General features: G+C 43.0%; 1 protein-coding gene across 1 annotated transcript in view; it reads right to left on the reverse strand.

Moving 5' to 3' along the window:
- LOC147898888 (primase-helicase Twinkle, chloroplastic/mitochondrial-like) overlaps positions 1-17223 on the reverse strand; it is a 132372-nt gene that overhangs the window by 67546 nt on the left and 47603 nt on the right. Inside the window, exons 3-6 of the mRNA XM_087378907.1 lie at positions 9148-9203; positions 8882-8939; positions 8580-8702; positions 8074-8196 (exon numbers count right to left, since the gene is read on the reverse strand). Of these exons, the coding sequence (XP_087235033.1) occupies positions 8074-8196; positions 8580-8702; positions 8882-8939; positions 9148-9203 (360 nt within the window). The remainder of the gene's footprint in view (positions 1-8073; positions 8197-8579; positions 8703-8881; positions 8940-9147; positions 9204-17223) is intronic.

The following is a 17223-nucleotide window of genomic DNA, read 5'->3' on the forward strand; positions in this document are numbered from 1 at the left end:
ATGCAATTGCTGTCGGTGCTGTTGACTGAGGCCGTTGCTCACGGTGGAGTCCGTCGAGTTGCTACTTCTGTGTCGCCTATAGCTGAGGCAATTGAAGCTTGGCGTGAGGTGCTGGCTCGCTGTCTCGTGGAGGTCCGGATAGGAGTTGTGTAGGGTGCCTACAGACAAGGTCACCTAGGCATTGGGTGTATGCAGCTGTGTAGAAGCCGCTGGAGCAGAGAGGTTGATCGTCAGGGGCTCGGCGCTATGGAACTATGAAGCTTGAGAGGCCGTTTCTGAGCCGCATATGGAGAGCTCTAGAGCCCGTGAGGTAAGGCTTAGGAGCCGAGAGCTGGGGTTGTTGAAGCTGCCTTCCCGTGTTGGCTCGTGTTACAGCTTAATGGAGAGGAGTTGATGGTCCGTCGTTGAGCACTAGGAGAGGCGAGTTGTTTGCAGTCTTTGGCTAGGTAGGTCGCAGGAGCTTGAGGTCACGGCTGGATCCTTGCTGTAGCTATTGTAGTGCTTGAGAGTCGTTAGTGTAGAGCCGCCTAACTTCTATGCGTGTAGGATGTGGTTGGAGCTGGCTGAGTTGGGCTGTGGCGCTGCTGCTAAAAGTGGAAGTGCTAGAAGCCTTAAAAGCACGAGTCCCTCTCTGTTGATTTAGGTCGTTGATTTCAGAGGCAAAGAAGTCCAAGCATGAAGGTTAAAGTAGTTGCAGGAGCTTTGCCTAAGTACGTCAATAGTTTCTGATCTCTGTCTCTCTCAAAAGTCTCAACTCCTCACAGAGAGTGCTCCTCTCAATCAACCAAGAGATGAAACCTCTCTCTTTCACAAATACAAAACTCTCAATGAACGGAATTTCTCTCAAGAATGGACAGAAATCTTTCAACTCAAGAACAAATGCAATGAATGGAATTCTCAAAATATATGAACGGAATTTTCTCTCACACTCAATGGAAACCGTTCATCATCGGAATGAAAGAACAATCACTCGTTCTCATGCTCTCACATGAAGGATGGCGCCTCAGCGGAAGGCAAAACCGTGCTCTGATAGCATGACAAACTATGAAGAGGTGAGGAGAGAGGCTCAACTAGAGAGCACACCACAAATGACTAACTGTACACTAGATTTAGTTGAAATTGTAGAATATATACAAACCCTTTTAGGGTTGGGGTTAGGGCATCTAACCCTTTCCTTTATAGCACTTTATTGGAATAATATTGCCAATGCTTATATTGGGATTGAATATGCCAAATACACGAAACACGATGTTCTACTCTTACAGGTGGATATTGCAAAAGCCTTTGATACAGTTCAATGGGAATTCATCTTGCATACAATGCGATCTTTGGGGTTTGGAACAAAAATGCAGCATATTATTTAATGGCTTTACAGGGACAGCAATGTAGCTTGCATTCTTTCTGGAGATCTCTCTGATGAATAGACTCTTCGTTGTTCGGTCCGTCAGGGATGTCCCCTTAGTGCTTTATTGTATGCCATTGCTACTCATCCTATGCTGCAATATATTGATCATCTCGTGGCTACAGGCTCCCTTCATGGTTGGAATTGGATGCAAATCGCAACATGGTTGCTCAAGCCTATGCCAATGATTCTTTCTTTACCCCAAAGAATACGCAGAATGATCTTTCTACTTTGATGCAGGCTCTCTCTATTTATGGTTTGGCAACTGGCCTTCATGTAAATTGTCAAAAGTCCAAGCTGCTCCCATTGCATTTTAAAGACTGGCATAGTCTTTTGTGGCCCAAGGAAATCATTCCACCCACTCAGATTATTCGTCACCCTCGTTACCCTTTGTTCTCCTAAGATGCATGGTGATTTGAACATCACGAATATCCAGGTGCACATCCTTGCTCACAGGGGAAAAATGTTGCTGCAATTTCTGCAAGGTGATCAGCCTTGGGCTCTTATGATTAAATCTCTAGTCACACATATCAGTATTTCTGCCTTTGGTCACTGGCAAATCAATTATTAGTATTTTTTATTTGGTCGCATTGATGGATTTTGCCTAGCTATCCTTTGATCTCCAGTTTGCTTCTTGATTGGAAGCACGTCCTTTCTCATCTGGAATTGATATCTTCTATGCTTGAGAGCACTCCTTTTCTCGTGTGGCCTTTTTGGTAAAGCACGACCTTCAACCTGTTGTGGCTCTCAATGATCGCCATGGTAGATGCAATATTGTTCAATGCCTTGTTCAAGGGGAAATTTTTTAATTTGCATCAGTTTATGCCCCCCAGTCTTCTCGTGATAGAGCTTTGATCTGGGCTGCCATGCATACTTATCCATGGCGACAACATGCCTTCATTTGTGGTGACTTTAATAATGCCCCTCAATCAGGTGACAACACCTCAGACCACACTCATATGTTGGCTTCTGAAACACAGGCATGGTCTGATTTTTTGCTTTAGTTGCGCCTACTTAATCTCTGGAAGGAATTACAGCCCATGCTTCCGGGTTATACCTTTTAGCATAATGCTCAATCTTCTTATCGGGCACGCTTGGACAAATGGTATCAGATTGATCCACAGCATTGTGATGCCTTTACTTGTCAAATTTGGGTTGATCATGCTTTCACACATTCGGATCATGCTCCTCTTTGGTTGAGGCTTTCCTTACATGAATTTCCCACTGACAGATTGCCTTGCCGAAGGCTTTTGTTGATTAATAATAGTTATCTGGAGCATGTTGACTTTAAAGCCTTGGTCTCTGATGCTTCAGCCTCTCTCTCGTTAGATACGCATTGGTTTGGATTATGCCTAGCAGGCTTTTGTTGCTCGGATGCAAGGAGTTATTCCAGATTATGGCAAATCCTATATGCAAGCCACAAGGGAGACTGTAGCACATGCCAAATTTACATGTCAGAGTTTGACTAAGCTTGCTCATCTTCGCCCTTTGTCTTCAGAGGAAAGCATACTCTTATGTCAGGCTCAATTCTCTCTTCAATCTAATGATCGCAGAAAGCTTGCTAAATGGGAAACTCGATCCAGACAACGGGTATTTTTGGATAAAGGCTGCTCTTCCAAGCAATTTTTTAAGAGTTTACACTACAAAAGACTCCACTCATTTTGGGCATCTGGATACTCTTTCTCCTCGGGTCGTGTCTGCACGTCAGCTTCTTTTGCAGCAGATTCATCCAATTCTGTCTGATGCTCAGGCTTTGGAACTTAAGCATCCCTTCACTGAAAGGGAATTGTCTGATGCACTGAGATCCTGTGGCAAATGGAAATCTCCAAGATGGGATGGTCTCACTGTTGAATTTTTTCTTGCATTCTGGGATCTTCTTAAATTCACCTTGCTGCAAATGGTAAATACAGCATGGCAAAATCAGCAGATGCCTTTGTCATGGAAAAAGGGTCTTCTCAAGCTGATTCCAAAAAAGCAGCTATGTGATTCACTGGGTGATTGGAGGCCAATCACGCTCATGCCAGTCATTTACAAGATCATTGCCAAAATGGTGGTTGATCGGATTAAAGGTTATTTGCATGATGGGTTGCATCCCTCCCAATATGGCTTTGTTCCACGTCCCCATATCACACATAACATTTCCAATGCTTATATTGGGATTGAATATGCCAAATACACGCAGCAGGATGTTCTACTCTTGCAGGTAGATATTGCAAAAGCCTTTGACACAGTTCAATGGGATTTCATCTCGCAAACTATGCGAGCTTTGGGGTTTGGACAAAAAATGCAGCAGGTTATTTACTGGCTTTACAGAGATAGCAATGCGGCTTGCATTATCTCTAGGGATATCTCTGATGAGTGGACTCTTCGTTGTTCGGTCCACCAGGGATGCCCTCTCAGTGCTTTACTGTATGCCATTGCTACTCATCCTATATTGATCATCTTGTGGCTACAGGATCACTTCATGGCTTGGAATTGGATGCTAATCGCAGCATGGTTGCTCAAGCTTATGCTGATGATTCTTTCTTTACCCCGAAGAATACGCCCCATGATCTTGGTGCCTTGATGCAGGCCCTCTCTATTTATGGTTTGGCAGCTAGTCTTCATGTTAATTTTCAGAAGTCTAAGCTGCTTCCTTTGCATTCCAAAGACTGGCATAGTCTATTATGGCTCGGGGATATCATTCCACCCACTCAGTTTGTTCATCATCTTGGTTACCCTTTGGGGTGGGAACTCACTCGCCGATAACAAACTGATTGGGTTTTGGCTAAGCTTCGAAAAAAGCTTGAGTATTGGAAACTGGCAACCTGGCCTTTGCACGTTCGTCTTCTAATAGTGCAGTCCATCCTTGTGGCATATATTCAATTTTACTTGCCATTGATCATGTTCACTAAGGCAGATCTTACATCTTTCATGTCTGTCTTTATGGAACTCTTCTGGCGATCCAAACATGGCAGAAAAAGTCTTCGGCTGCTTTCGATGCATCACATTTGTGAACATCACGGATATTCATGTGCATATTATTGCCCACAGGGGGGAAATGTTGCTGCAATTTCTGCAAGGTGATCAGCCTTGGGCTCTTATGATTAGGACTCTGGTCACTCATATCAGTATTTCTGTGTTTGGTCATTGGCAACTCGATCACTGGGATTTCTTTTTTGGCTGCACTGATGGCACTTTGCCTGGATGTCCTTTTGTCTCCCACTTGCTTCTTGACTGGAAGTGTGTTCTTTCTCATCTGGAATGGAATGGACGGCAATCTTTGCTTGGGAATTCTTTCAGAGCTGAAAGCATTCACTGGTCGAAAGTCTTTCAGCCTCCCTTGGCTTTACAGGAACCTCGACGTTCCTACTTTGTCTCGTTTAAAGGCATCACCTCGGCTGCTCATGTTATAGATGATGCTGGTACTGTGCTCCCCTTTTCTCTAGCAGCCACTACATATGGATTGGGCTCTCATTATCGTCCTTTGTGGCGAAAAATTACTTCTATGCTTTCGCCCTTTGTTCCGATTCCTTCTTTGGAACTCCAGGACCGACTGGAAGATTGGACTTTGACTTCTCCAGGGTCCTCTTCTCGTCCTTTGAGGCTATCTCTGATTACTGTACCTGCATTGTATAAAATCCTTTTGCCTCAACCTTGGGTTTCAAAGAGAGGTGATTCTGTTTGGCGAATGCATCGCCCAACCAAGTGGTGGAGGAAAAGATTACAGCAACTTTGGACCTATAAAGTACCGCTTCCGCAACAGGTTTTCTTTTGGCGAGTTCTTTTGGGAGTGTTTCCATCTGGACAGCTATTAGCTCATCGACACATTGCTCCTGCACTTTGCCATAGATGTTCTGCTTCTTCGGAGACTGTGCCTCATTTGTTTTGGCATTGTCCGTGCTCTCGTGAGTTTTTTGATCTGCTTCGACAGCATCTACGAGCGAGATTCCCATTTGTTCCGTTTGGGAAGTTCTTCTGGCTATTTGGGTTTCATCCATTCAGACCGGAGTTTCGTCTTTTCTTCGTTTGGGTTCACTACTGGGCACTATGGACTTTATGGACATATAGGAATTGTAAAGTCTTTGGTGATCCTACTTTCTCTCTGTTTGGCTTTTTTAGGCGTTCTCTGCAGCAATCTTTCTTTGATTGCTTGCAGACCCACAGCATAGATCATGAGGTCTTTTTGGCATATACTGAAATTTTCAGTTGATGTAATTGTAGCACCTTTTTTTGAGGTTGCTACTCATATAATATAATCAATCAAAGATTTCACCCCCAAAAAAAAGTGTGTGTGTGTCCTCTTCGTGCTATTCTTTATGCTATAGCCACGCATCCTATGCTTCATTATATTGATCATTTGGTAGCGACTGGCATCTTACATGGCTTCATTCTTGAAAGTCACTCTCGTTGCTCAGGCTTATGCAGATAATTCTTTTTTTGTGCCACGGAATATTGAAAGGGACCTTGCTTCGCTTATGCAGGCTCTCTCACTGTATGGGCTGGCTGTTGGCTCTCATGTCAATTTTCAAAAATCTCGCTTGTTGCCTTTGTATTCTAAAGATTGGCATAGTCTGGTATGGCCAGGGGAAATTGTCCCGCCCACTCAGCTAGTACGCCATCTTGGTCATCCTCTAGGTTGGACAATTACATGTCGTCAACAGATTGATTGGGTTCTTGCCGAATTAAAGAAAAAGCTAGAATATTGGAAGTTAGTTACTTTGCCTTTGCATATCCGCCGGCTCAAAATTGTTCAATCTATTTTGGTGGCCTACATTCAATTTTATCTGCCATTGATCTTTTTTACCAAATGAGATCTTGCATCCTTTATGTCCACCATCATGGAAATTTTTTGGTGTTCAAAGCTTGGGCTTGCTTCCAGTACAGCAATTATGTTCACTAAAATTGCATGGCGGTTGAATATACTCAATATTGATGTGCACATTCTGGCTCATAAGGGTAAAATGATGCTACAGTTCCTACATGGTGATCACCCTTGGGCTGCTATGATGTGCTTCTTGCTTCTTCAAATTCAACTGGCTATTGGAAACCTACTCAGTGGGATTTTCTGTTGGGCAGTATTGAAGGCAAGGTCAAAGGTTTCCCTCTCATTTCTCAAATGTTTGGATTGGAAACATATTCTCTCACATTTGGCTTGGAATGGCCATGACTCTTTGCAAGGTAAGTCTTTGAGAGCTGAGAGCATCCACTGGTCATGGGTTTTTTCTCCACCGTTGGCTTTTCAGAAGCCCATACGCTCATACTTTCTTAATTCAAAAGGGATCTCCTTTGTGGCAGATGTCATTCATGATGATGGCACTCTTCTATCCTTTCCTTTGACTGCTGAAAAATATGCTTTAGAAATGCATTATCGTCCTTTATGGCAGGCCATTACTCGGATGCGTTAGTCTTTTCAGCCAATACCGCCTTTAGAACTTCAAGACAAGCATTAGGATTGGACTCTTCTTCTAGTACAATCGTCCATTCGTCCTTTGAAGCTATCTACTATTACAGTGTTATCTTTATATAAAGTTCTGCTATCTCCACCTTGGGCATTAGATAGGGCTAATCAGATTTGGGGTTTGCATCGTCCAATCAAATGATGGAGGAAAAGATTGAAACACATTTGGCACTCCAAGGTCCCTCTTCGACAACGAGTCTTTTTATGGCATGATCTGTTGGGAGTTCTTCCGTCTAGACAGCTTTTATCATGCAAACATATTGCTCCGGCTATTTATCGTCGATGTTTGACTCCGAGGGAGTCTGTGTCTCATGTTTTTTGGCATTGCCCCGAGACACGTGACTTCTTGGGCATCCTTCGGTAAAGATTGCGACTGAGATTTCCTCAAGCTTCTTTCGGGAAGCTTTTCTGGCTTTTTGGGATGTATCCTCGATGGCCGGATTTTGAGTTGTTCTTTACCTCGGGGCACTCTTGATCTTTGGAAAGATAGAAACCACAAAGTCTTTGGTGATCCTATGTTTTCTCCTTTTGGTGGTTTTAAAACCTTTTGACATAATCTTATGCCATCTTCTCTCTTTGTTGCTGAAATGAATCCCAAGGTGTGGGGATGCAAAATGAAGTTTGGCATCCTTGAAATACCTCATCTTATTGAGGAATATGTCCAGCTCCCACATATAAGAACGGTTATCTTCAAACCCAAAGAATCAAGACAGAAATGGCTTCGATGACTAATAGGGGCTCCCAAAAAGGACATAAGCAGGCTACAAACAGCAACAAGACCATAAGAACAACCAAGAGAAAAGAAATAGAAGGAGACTTTCCCAAGGGCAGTATAAAAGATACAAAAAGGAAGGGATGTGCTTTCAATCCTGAGAAAAGGCACACCCTAACTATGTATGCCCTTCCAGCATTGGGAATGGGCCCAAGAATACCATGGACAGAAATGAGCACACATGAAAGACACCCAAAGGAATGCTGTCATACTTGAAGATATGCGTGCAGTTCCTGAAAACATGTGCAAGAGGTAAGCGTGCTAATTAAGATGCTTAATAGTATTAAAAAAATGAACTGGCTGTCATAGGATAGGGATGACATATACTAACAGCTCAAATCGTACCTTCCAAGCAACTATGAAGAAAACCCAATGACAGCCCTTCAGAGGAGTCTGGCATTTGCAACTGCATACATATAGACAGAGACTACAAGGCATGGCGATTCTTCTGAAATTCACCTCTTCAGATAATGGCAGCAGTTGGAACCTTTTTTCTGTAAAACCTGCAATATCCCGTTCCTCCTGAACATTGTGAGCAATTGTATTCTTTGGCTCACTCTGTGATGAAGACTTGCACTCATCCTACAAGGCAATCATGAGTGGAATATAAACAAGATATTAAGTTTCTGGAACACGAGACTGATGTCAGCTCCACATGCTGCTATATTGTCACCAAGTGTTTATGACAAAATGAAAAAAAAAATCAGGAGAACATTCTCAAGCACTAATAGCATCCATTTTCTGTTATGTTGTCGCCAAGCCTTTATGACAAAATGGACAACAAAATCAGGAGAATGTTCTCACCATTTGGTGTTAAGTTATAATGGCATACACAAAATACTTCACTCTATAGTTTTCAGCACCACAAGGAATAGACACAGACAGAAAACTTAACTAGAACAACAATTCATAGAGCGTTTAACTTACTGAAATCCCCTTATGGAGCTTTTCCTTCTTGACCTCACCTGATTACATGAAGGCATTTGTTTGAAACCTTCTTCTATGAGAATTACAGTACTCTCTTTCTGGTGAACACTGTGAGCAATTGTACTCCTTGCCTTCTTTTGTAATGATAGTGCGCTCTCACCCTACATGCCCGAAAAGTTAGTAGTCCAAGCATTGAAATATTTTAAAGAAGGTTCACACTGAATAAACATTAAAAGAAGAAGCAAAACAAAATCTGCCCCTACGTTGTCACCAGAGTTATGTAAGCATAATAGAGCAACAGATGCACATATTTTTTCGAATATGGGCTCACACAAAATACCTTAGTTTGGCCACTGTATCCACAAATTGCTCGAAGGCAATTCCACATTGCAAATCCTCTGCCATAGGAAATGAGCTTAAAACCAACACTCTATAACAATGTGACAACAAAATCATGGCGTTTGCCATCTCGTGTTTTATCAAAAGAAGTTTACTTGAGCAGATGCAAAACTTTAAATTTTCTACCAAACACTTGAATACAATGGTGATAATAACACATGAAATTAAAAACAGCCTTATCAGTCCTGTTCCTAAATGATGACTTACCCATCGGGAGAGATGTGCACAGCAAGACTTAACTGTCCCTCATGACCACCTCCACACTGCAGTGGCCATTTCAATGCTTGAAGATCATTACAGCCCAAAGTGGGTTCCACATACAGAATTATATAAACGCAGTCATTTCAATGAATGTAGGTTGAAAAACTACACCATTGTGCTGCAATTGGAATTAGTTTGCAGAACTCTATGATCAAATGATTGACATATTTAACTTCCACACCCCTAAAAGAGCTACATGTGAGAGGATTCTTACAAACAAATTGGGAAGTCTCTCTCTCTCTCTCTCTCTCTCTCTCTCTCTCAAGCTGAAGGGCACCAAAGTATGGATAGCAGAGGAGTTTACACAAACTCAACTCAAGATTAAGGCAACTGAATTGGCAAAAGTCAGGGCTGCCAGAAAGGATGGAAAATGGGCAGTTTACCGTGAAGGGGTAGCACTAATTAGAGAGTTTAAATCAAAACCAAAAGACTCTCAGTCTTAACTGATGTATGGCTGTTTACTCTTTCAGAATATCATGTAGGTACTCTAAATAATTGGGGTTGCTATTTGCACTCCTTGGGAGCTGCCATGTGCCCTCCCTAAAGCAGATGTACTAGAGGGTTTCTTGTTGTCCCATAGATCTGTACTATAATCCAGTACTTCTTTCAGGTTTGGATTCAATATAGTATCTGTACTATAATCCCTCAGAATCCATCTGAATTACCACAGGAACCTTGGCAAGTGATGAATTACAGCACTATAAAACTGTCAGTACAGAAAGTTGAATGTGACTCAGTTACCAAAAATCATTTAGTAAATTACCAGTCACCTTACCCAATAAAATTTGGGTGATACCAGTCCATTGGGTATGACTTTTCAGTCACACTCACCAATGGAGAAAGCAAGATATTCCAATGTATCAAGCTACTGAAGTTCTCAGCTAGAACTTCTTTGGCTTTCAGTAAAGGGATCAATTCTACCCGTGCCAGACACATTTTGAACCTTATATATACCTTTGTAAGACTAGAATATATCGAATCGTACAAATTTACATTTTTTGTTGTTCTAAAGTCCAAAATCTACAGAGAAAATAAAAGAGAAAACAAAAGAGAAGAAAAGAGAGGTAACAAATTAAAACAAAAGGAAGACATACTTAGCAAGCAAAGCAATGCTTATGTCATCAGTGCCCACGCATAAGCAACTATATTGAACCAAATATAAGATTAAGGGCCTATTGGTAAAGATTATAAATTCCCTGCCACATAGGAATTCTGATGCATCCACAATAGTATCTGTAGTGTCTCATACCGCCACACACCATCCCTCAGGATGACCTATCTGGATCATCAAGTGTAGACCTTTGTTGGATCCAATTTTCAAATCACGGTCTATCAGAGTCCTTTTCAGGATCCTTGAATCTATTATTAGATTCTAGAAAATCATTACAGATTTTCTCTTCTCTTCCTCCCTTAAAGATAAACGTAAGGGATCCCAGACTTGTATCACAATACCATGGCCATGAGGGACAGGTATGGGTGGAATCTGAGTCAAGTACAACTCGACTTCTTTCATGTCCATCAGACATGAGTGATTCTGCCCAGAAGGTTTACTCTTGCTAGAGTTACCCCTTTGCTAACTGAAGGGATTCTCAACCAAAAAATCCACTTCTTAATCTGCCTCTCCATCGGAAAGCATAACCATAATGTCACCTTAGACAGGATGCTTAATCCTTTGTGTAGGAGGGCTCTTTGTATCCTCTTTGCCATATCCAAGGAAAGGATGAAAGAATCCATAGTCTAGTAGTAAGTGTTCTCAACTTGTGCTTGGTCAAGCACTGGATATGCTGAGTTTAAGAAGTTTCCTTTCAACACAGCTGTCATTTGAGGGAGTCCTCACTCCAGGATTGAATGGTACAACCTGAATGACATAGCCATGTCAATAGGTAGAGCTCACTAGTCTTCTTGTACTCAATTGAATGATATCCCATGGATTTCATGAACAGTGGGTTAGCCAACCACGCACTGTTCGCATCACCATTGCTAAAGCGACGTGATAGGCCATTAACATGGCCAATTGGTCGAAGCATGACTAATCATTCACACTTTTGTCCTTGATTTCCGGGTCCCATACCATGGAAATCCACCCAACAGGTGACAGGACAAGATGTGAATACCAAGGGATATATCAATAGTTGGGTAATCAAGACTTGACCAGTCAAAATAAAATATCAACATTTGAAAACTTCTTAAATTCTGCATAGAACATAAAGTACTTTTAACGCCTTTCCAAACAAATGCCTTAACTTTAAACTTAAACTTTTGTTTTAGAAAGTGAATCTAATATAACATATGAATTCCAAAGGAAACATCAAATAGTAGCAAGTAATAAAAAAGGACAAGTAGCAGTAATTATTATTATCGTGGCAAGATTGATAATTAAATGCATATTCCACCACCTAGTAAACAAAATGGTGGTTTTACAAAATATGACCTCCTTATTTGGGTTCATTTTTCAATTCATCCTTCCCAACCTCAAGACTTCCCCTTCTCGAGAAGTCATAATCAAAATCCTCTTCATCACTGCTGCTACTATCCCAGCCAGTTATTGGGATATGAAAAGATTGGGCTTTCAGTTCTTGTTGTAAAGCCTTGATCTCCCGAATAATAGTTTCATGGGATCGTGGATAAGTTGGGATGTAATTTCATCCTCCAGCTCAATCAAGGATCATCAAGGGTCGGGGTTTTCCTAGATAGCGATTCCAGCTCTGCAAAGGAGCTGAAGTGAAATCGATGCACAATAAAGTGATGAGCGTCCTTGATTGGGAGAGCGATCAATCGAGAAGCAAAGCGAGGCATGTGATGGTTGATGTCATGGGGACGTGAATTTCTAAATTTTAGGAATTTAAGGTGACAGACCTGGCCTCAAATTGTAAAGGCCACTTCAGTGCAATTAATTCCATGGGCCAAGGAAAAGGATCTGAACGTTAGAGAGGGGTAAAAATCAAGTGACTTGCAAGGCAAGCAAAGGCAGCTATTCTTGGCTCAAGTGGATTGGGGGCTAAGCAAGGACTGGTCCAGCTCCTTCTCAGTGCAAAATCTCGTTTTTCCTGCTCCCCAGCTGTCCACACACCTTTCAAGAGCCCATCTTGCTAAGTCGCCACTAGCCAGGAGCCCTGCCAGGTCCCAGCTTGCAAAATTGCATCTCCCGGGGGCTGTTTTTTCTGATTCGCACCTTGCCAAGGCAGTTCAAGGAAACTATTGGTGATTCTCAATTTGCCAAGTACCAACTTCCAAATCTGTTCACGGGGCGCTTCTAGAGCAGGCACCTACTCAGATCGCACCTGTTCACAGGACTGCCAGACAGGTTCCTTTGCAGATTCACTGCTATATGGACTGCTCCAGGGCTCCCAGATCAGGTCGATTCACTTCAAGCAGGTATTCAGAGTGCCAAACAGCTATCAGGCGCAGTCACCCAGGATTGGACTACCAGGGATCACAGGAGTGCTAGAGAGAAGGCGATTTGCTGTTTTCCACCTATTCAGGGCTGCTCCTGCTGATTTCGCCTACCAAAGTGCTTCAAAACTGCTCCAAACATATTCGCCTTTTTGCTTGTTGCTGTTTCAAGGTTCCCAGAGCCTTCAAATCAGTCGATTGCTTTCTAGAAGCTCTCCTACTGCCTCGGAATCTTTAGATCCTATTGCCTTGTTGCAGCTAGCCTTTCTGTGTGCCAAGAACAACCAAGGTTGGTTGTTTTGCTAGTCTTTTTCCTGCCAAGAGTCCCTTGAAGGGTATCAGAGCTGCCATGACAAACTTGGCTGACTTCTCTCCTACCAGGACTCCCTTGAAGGGTATCAGAGCTGCCAGGTTAGAACTATCAGCAGCCACAACCGGAAGAAAAGCTGCCATGGGATATTGCACTGAACTAGGATGCCTTTCTGAGAGTGAAACTGATGCACAGCAGGACGGAATTGCCTGTGAACGGATTATTCAGTTGGCTGATTTTGGGCTGATGCACGACAGTGCTTTTCTTGTTTTGGGATGCCTTCTAAATAAATGATAAAGAAATACCGAAAGGGGCGCTAAGTTTAGGGCCAATCTGGTGCTTGCAGGACGAGGGCAATCTAGCTCTTGAGTGTTGTGTTTGAAACTATTTTGGTTTGCTGTGGGAATTTCTAAATGGCTGAAAATTAAGTATTTGCTGGTTATTATCTGTTCACTGCCGTTTGGAGTATCCAAAGGCCGGTTTTAGTTGAAGCGTTGACAATTGGGCTATCACGCTTGCAGCAAGTGGCGCAATAGTATACGAATATAGACCAATATGCAAAGGGAATAGATGAAAAGCGGTCATAGGTAAGCGTTGAAGCTAGGCAAGAGGAAGCGATCAGAAGGTGAATTTGCATATTGACAGAAGAACATGGATCGCTACTCTCTCCTGCCAGTTGCGCTCAGCTTACCAGATTAAATACACCTACGATGCGCTTGAGGTGACAGCTGATTTGGGCAAGCAAGACAAATTTTAGATACTGCCTGAGTACTTTAAGTTCAAAGGCTAAAAGTAATTGTTCACTTTTTAAAGTTAACTGAAATTCACAAAAGACACTATTCTTAGCGTCAATTCCATCTTTCATTCTAGACCTTTCTACTTGAACTGAGGAATCGTACCTTTTAATGTTATGGCTCCAATCCAATTCTTCCAACATGAAAAACCAAATAATTTAATTCATGATTGCATGTTCTAGAATTCTACACTTAGTCTGAATGCACATGCAACCACAGATTACTACACACTAGTTCTACATGCAATCATTCAAATCACATGCAGATCTTGCATGTACTCGTTCAAACTACTGCATGTCTCAATTTTTGGAAAGATATACATGCAAGACCAACTAAGAAAGATTAAATTGCAATACATGCATGTTTGCATGGTTGAAAGTCCTGTAAAACACTTCCGCCCAAAAATTAGCGATACTCTACCCAAATGAGTAGTTGAATAGATTTGCAGATTATGTCCTAAATTTGAAGCAATAGAGAAAGCCTACATAATTCTTGATCAGCAACAGCCAACCCCTTCTATCCTATTGGCGAAATAACACCTGCTTCCACTCGCAGGCCGCTTCATTTATGTTGTTACATCAAGCCAGTGTTGCAAGAAACGTTTCTAGAATTTAACACGCGTTTCGTCTAGAAACGCCTATAAATCTGTATTTTACATATATATGCATGTGGCTTACGAGTGATGTAAGTCACTAACTGCATCGCTTTTTCGACCACAACACACACCCAAGGCAGCTTTCCAATATCCTCCATCATCAAGTCGAGGGAGTGTGAAGCACAAGGAGTCCATACAAGTTTGGGATACTTCTCCTCAAGGAGACTTCCCATTCTCCTACAGTTGGAGCCATTGTCGGTGATGACTTGCACCACATTGTCTTTACCAACAACCTCCTTGATGGCTGCCTCAATGTGACCCCATATCCACTCTCCGGTGATGTGCGGGCCGGCATGTGAAGCATCAACCACCCTCAAGAAGATGCTGACCACATAACAAGTGACCAAAATATTAATCATAACTCCTCTTGTGTCACTCCATCCGTCCGAGACAATGGTGCATCCATACCGACTCCAGACTTCCTTGAGTCCCTCCACGTCTTTCTGAATTAATCCCATCTGCTTCTTCAAATGTGTGGTGCAGAGAGTCTCAGAACTAGCCGGTGTAAGGGATGATGCTCCTGCTCTAGCTACAAGTGCATGGTAAAACTTCTTGTAGGCAAAAGTTCTTACAACATGGAAGGGAATATTGCAAGCATAGAAGAACTGCTCCTCTGCAATTTCAGCCTCTTGCTTTAGGCGTGGTGCCCAAGCAGCTTGTATAGGAGTAGCTCTCGGAGTGGCAGCTGCTAGACCATGTGTCCTCTTGGCAAGAGGTCGTGGAGGAGCTGATGGCATAGTGGACAGCCCAACTGACACGAATGTCGATGGAGTGATGCCATGTAGAGGCTTAGTAGAGACACTCCCATGCACCTGTGATGTTGATGTAGATGGGCCTCTCTCCTGCTGTGAGAGAGACATACCCGAACCCTCCACATCCCCGACATCTGACTGGGATGATGTGGCGGTTGCCTCAAGGCCCAACTTTTGCTGCTCAATCGACACCTTCGCTTTTGAAGAATCTAAGATGTGACCACAAGATGGAGGAGGTGTCGAATCTCAGCAAATTTGGTAGAGGTACCTCCATATGCCAAGAAGATCCCCTCTGGAATGGCATGGCACGGACCTTTACCCTAGCCTCCCTCCCATAAGAAATGCGCTCGAACTGGAGGGGAAGATCCTGTCAATGTGTCACCACAAAACTTGCACACTGACCTCCTTGCGCCAGATGTGCCATATCTCTTAATAAAAAATGGTATCTTGCCCCACATCCCGCCTTGTGCTTGCAACTTGTGCTTGCAACCCGACGTTTCGAGGCCATGGGATAGAGACTCGAGAGGTTGGAACTTGGAGAGGATAGAGCTAAGAGGATAGAGGAGAGGTTTGAGAGGAGAGAGGTTGTAGAGGCAAGTAGAGGTTGCAGAGAAGAGAGGTTGGAGAGGATAGATGATAGAGGAGAGGCTAGGTTAGCAAGGGGTTTAGCAAGGGAGAGATATAGAGTAGAGAGGAAAGAGGTTGGTGGAGAGGTATAGTGTAGAGAGGTATAATGTAGAGAGGAGAGAGGTTGGAGAGGTATAGTGTGGAGAGGAGAGAGGTTGGAGAGGATAGCGGATAGAGGAGAGGCTAGGATAGAGGAGAAGTTGGAGAGGTATAGTTTAGAAGTAGAGGTATAGGGTAGGATAGCAAGGGGCTTACCAAGGGAGGGTAGAGTAGGGAGCTAGGAGGCAAACATGGAGCAATAACAGCAAAACCTGAGACGGTTCGGCACGAAAACTCGTGAAAAATGTCCCATCGCGTCATTTCACCCTAACTTGCCGCGTTTCGCACATTTCGCAAAAACGTTTCGACATGTTTCGGTGCCCCAAAACGTGTTTTTTGGTCAAACTGCTTCAAGCTACTTCAAGGAATAGCTGCAAAGCTATCCAAGTTGCATGAAGCTTTCTCTAATCACCAGATTCAGTCTTATTGTTTCACTGGAGAAAGTCAAGCTTGCACACATGCATACTAGCTTAAACGGGTTAAGCCAATACATGACAGGACTTTGGCCTTACTCTCTGCAGGATTCGAAGCCATCGTTAAGGTTTAATTACTCCATACAGCTCTAGAGTCTCCTTAATCAGCTTCAACTAAAGCAGAGAATTGCTTTCGCAATTTTGCTTGTCCATCCGGTATTTATTCAATCCCAATGCATGTGCTACTCGCTACAAACATGTGTTTCCTCTATCTAGATACACATCCAATGGATAGCCACCCAATCAAGTGGAGCATCAAGAGCTCGAAGCTGGCTCTGATACAAGATGAAACAACCCTATCTAGGTGTGTAAGCCCAAGGTATTGTTGGAGATGTCATACTCAAAGAGTGTGTTGGTGTGTAGTACTAGGTGATCTAGTACTAGTCTATGTGTGTAAGTCTTGTGTGAGTGCCACGTGTCATCATGGGACTTATCCCATATGCACTAGGTGCTAATATAAGGCTTGTACTTCACTTGTCTTGTCATACTTGATGAATGAATGGAAGCCTTTCTTCACGTCTTCATTTGAGCATTATTTCCTCAGACCCTAACTCTCTCTCTCTATCTCCCTTCATGTTACTAACTTGGTATCACAGCCACTTTCCATAGCTGCCACGTCACCCTTGCCCTAACCCTAATTCGTCACCCTTGCCCAAACCCTAACTCTGCTCAGCCGCCTCTCCTATGCAGCCTGCTCATTCTCGCCTCAATTCTGCCTCCTTCCTTCATCCGTTTGCTTCTGTTTTTGCCTCCATAGCTACCGCTTCATCTCCTGCTGCCTCCTTTGTTGCCTTCATGCGAGTGTTTTAGGTGCCCATTTTCCTCTCCTTGTTTGCTGGTCGGCAGCTCCTGCAAGCTGCATCTATACATGTGGAGGTTTAGGCACCTTTGGTGCCCTAAAAGCTAGCTGGTCGGCACA

Source organism: Dipteris shenzhenensis, chromosome 9 (assembly GCF_047967505.1).
Source record: "Dipteris shenzhenensis isolate YYH24624 ecotype China chromosome 9, Dip_SZ_1.0, whole genome shotgun sequence".
NCBI classification, from domain to species: Eukaryota; Viridiplantae; Streptophyta; class Polypodiopsida; order Gleicheniales; family Dipteridaceae; genus Dipteris; species Dipteris shenzhenensis.